The 2,900-nt window shown below is 37.2% G+C and overlaps 1 protein-coding gene across 4 annotated transcripts in view; it reads right to left on the minus strand.

The window, feature by feature from the left end:
* Window positions 1-1,449: 1,449 nt before the first annotated feature.
* LOC135207798 (large ribosomal subunit protein uL6-like) overlaps window positions 1,450-2,900 on the minus strand; it is a 37,723-nt gene continuing 36,272 nt past the window's right edge. For all 4 annotated transcript variants that reach the window (XM_064239625.1, XM_064239627.1, XM_064239628.1 and 1 more), the window contains exons 2-4: window positions 2,378-2,523; window positions 2,112-2,237; window positions 1,450-1,737 (exon numbers count right to left, since the gene is read on the minus strand). In XM_064239625.1, the coding sequence (XP_064095695.1) occupies window positions 1,453-1,737; window positions 2,112-2,237; window positions 2,378-2,523 (557 nt within the window). In that variant the 3' untranslated portion in view covers window positions 1,450-1,452. The remainder of the gene's footprint in view (window positions 1,738-2,111; window positions 2,238-2,377; window positions 2,524-2,900) is intronic.

Here is a 2,900-nt window from a genome sequence, read left to right on the forward strand (position 1 = left end):
ATATTCTTCGAAATTTCGTAGCCAAATTCATTAAAAAGTTAATAAAAGCGTATGCCAAACCAAAGACCCAATACTTCCCTGCAAAAGACAGCCCAGAAGGTCGATGGCGATGAAAAAACGAAAATCAAGTCAGGAGGTAGCAACAACGTATGTTGACACTACCGCGACAGAGAAAATCTGGTTCTAGAACGGTAATCGTTCCTATTCCTGCCACCCAGCGGCAGGGGCGGTAGATCACCTGACCTACCTGCAGCGTGTGCCGCGAATTCGAATTTCTGTCGGGGAGACGGAGTCTATAGCTAAGTATATATCTGCTGGGTAAGTTCCATGTACAAAAACTAATTCATATACTTTTTACTTTGAGAAAGTAATTAGTTCAAGCCTTTATACCTTTCAGACCTCATACTGATAGTTTTTAGGATGAAGGGCCAAGCACTGGCGCCTAGAAGGTCCTTCAGAGCTGAGAGGAAAAATGTTTGAAAGGTGCAACGGAGGAAAACCTTGCAGTTGCACCATGAAACACATTATAAGAGGGTAGACGGAATTATATAAAACAAGGAGTATGAATAGAGAACAGTAATAGGAATGGAAGGAGCTGCAGCTGATGTTGTATAATGCCTACAACTGAAAGCAGCAACCCTTTAAAGGGCAGATCTCATATTGAACAATGATGGATTGTTCAACAAATTATGCACATATCCTAAAAGCCATTGTTAAACTTTCTTCCTGTTCACATTTTCTTCCCCCATCCTAAACCATTTTTTTTTTTTACCTATATTCTCATCTTCAATCAGGATAGTTCAGTTATGATTCAACACAATCAGCAGTCAGTTCTAAGAGATGGCAAAAACATGTAGTGTGGAAGTTATTTTTTGGCTTTCATTATGACCCCGCTGCTGCACTTTTCATCATCTCATTCTGAACACAGTATCTTAATTTCATAAAAATGGTATTATATCTGAAATGCATTACTTCACTTCTTAATGAAACAAAACTACGATGGAAAACAAAAATACTTAAACTTACATTTGGTTTATGAAAAGCATATAACTGCCATTTCTTTTATTCATCAGCACTTTCAACATTGCCCTTTTCTGATACATAAATACCATCTAAGAACTTACGAATATCTTTATGTTTGACAGTTGTGCTCTGCTGGATTTGGCAGCTGAAAATAAGAAAAGTCTGTTGAGTAAAAGGGAGTGGTCCGTAGAAGCAACTAAGATTAATGCCTCTCTTGCCTAAACCATTTCTAAATGTACAGTACTCAATAACAAAAATATTAACTAGTAGTCTTTTTTAAATATATCTTTCCTAGATATAACATTAAACTTCTACTATTAATATAATGGACACATCCAAAGACAATGCCTATCAATGACTAGTACTATATCCATGTCTTAACATTAATCATACAATATCCCAAGATACTTATAAAAGTTTGCAGATTGTTTAAAAAATTATTCTTACCCTCAAGCACACTAAATGGACAAGATTCAAACGTAATGTCACACAGCACTTACCAGACAGGGAAACCTTCTCAATGTCATTGCCTTCCACAATGAACTCGTCCTTCTGCTTGGGAGAAGCTGCAATGCTGACACCGGGCTCCATATTCACTTTGCGGATGTATTTCTCACCCAAGAAGTTCCTAATTTCAACAGTGCTCCCGCTGTTGGAGATGACGCAGTTGATGGGAAGTGAGCATATACAGCACGCATCTTTGTATTGGTAGCCCTGGAAATGTATGTTGAACATACATTAAAATATATAATCAATGTTTTAACAAACCCACGCTACTGCTAAGACAATGTTAAGGGAACCTATTCATAATGTGTCACAATCTCAATCCTATAAATTAATTTACAGAAAAATTTTAGTTTTATAAACTCACACACACACACCCCATTATATTTCTTACTAATGAAGACCAAATTCTCAGAAATCTTAAATTGCAAGACAGTCAAAAAAAGGAGTTAATCAATTTATTCAGATTACAAGTCATTCTGAGCTTATCAGTTCCAACTTTTACTTAAAGCGACTAAATTATTCCAACCCGGAACAACAATTGATGCTAAATCTCATATGTTTAGAACTCAGGCCTTACTTACCCTTGTGACACCAGTAACCATGTTACTAATGTGACTGCAAACAGTCCTCACGGCAGCTACCTCCTTGCGGTTTCCGTACCACTTCTCCACATTTACAGTAATCTTACCCTTCTTTGAAGTGATTGCCTGAAAAGAAAGAGTATTGTACAATATCTCCACTATTGACCAGCGAAAACAACTTATCTTGGCAAAACCAGCCTTATTAAATCATTAGTTACGATTATCGACAACTTGCAAGTTATGTTCATACAGAATTCCAATCCTACCTTCATGTCAATTTTCATGTCCTTGAAGGAACGCGTGAGCATACCACGGGGTCCCTTAACAGTGCATACCCTTCTTTTCACTCGGCAGTCAACCCCCATGGGGATGTCAACGGTTTGTGAAGTAATGATGGTCTTCATGGTGGCGACTGAAATAATAAAGGTCAATTTCAATATGTCACCCTTCACAAATAAGTATCTGCGCTATACTACAAACCTTCAATTCTTCAAAACTAAATTTAAAAAAATATTTTGCTGAAACGTCACCAAGATGTGCAGAAATCAGACTCATAAATGTGGGTTGGACATTCTACTGGCCTAAAATATTGGACATTCTACTGGCCTGAAATAATGTTTTGGCTTTATTTCATAACCAAGTAATTTTCTATCTGGCTGCCACTGTTTACATTAATTCTGGTGGCCTGAAATTTGTGCTACTGAGGTGTGAAAGAGGACAACAATGACATTCATTATCTGGTCCCACATGTTAGCACTGTCTCTGCAATTTTTTTTTAACTTTTCCCTT

The sequence above is a fragment of the Macrobrachium nipponense genome, chromosome 34, assembly GCF_015104395.2.
Source record: "Macrobrachium nipponense isolate FS-2020 chromosome 34, ASM1510439v2, whole genome shotgun sequence".
NCBI lineage: Eukaryota > Metazoa > Arthropoda > Malacostraca > Decapoda > Palaemonidae > Macrobrachium > Macrobrachium nipponense.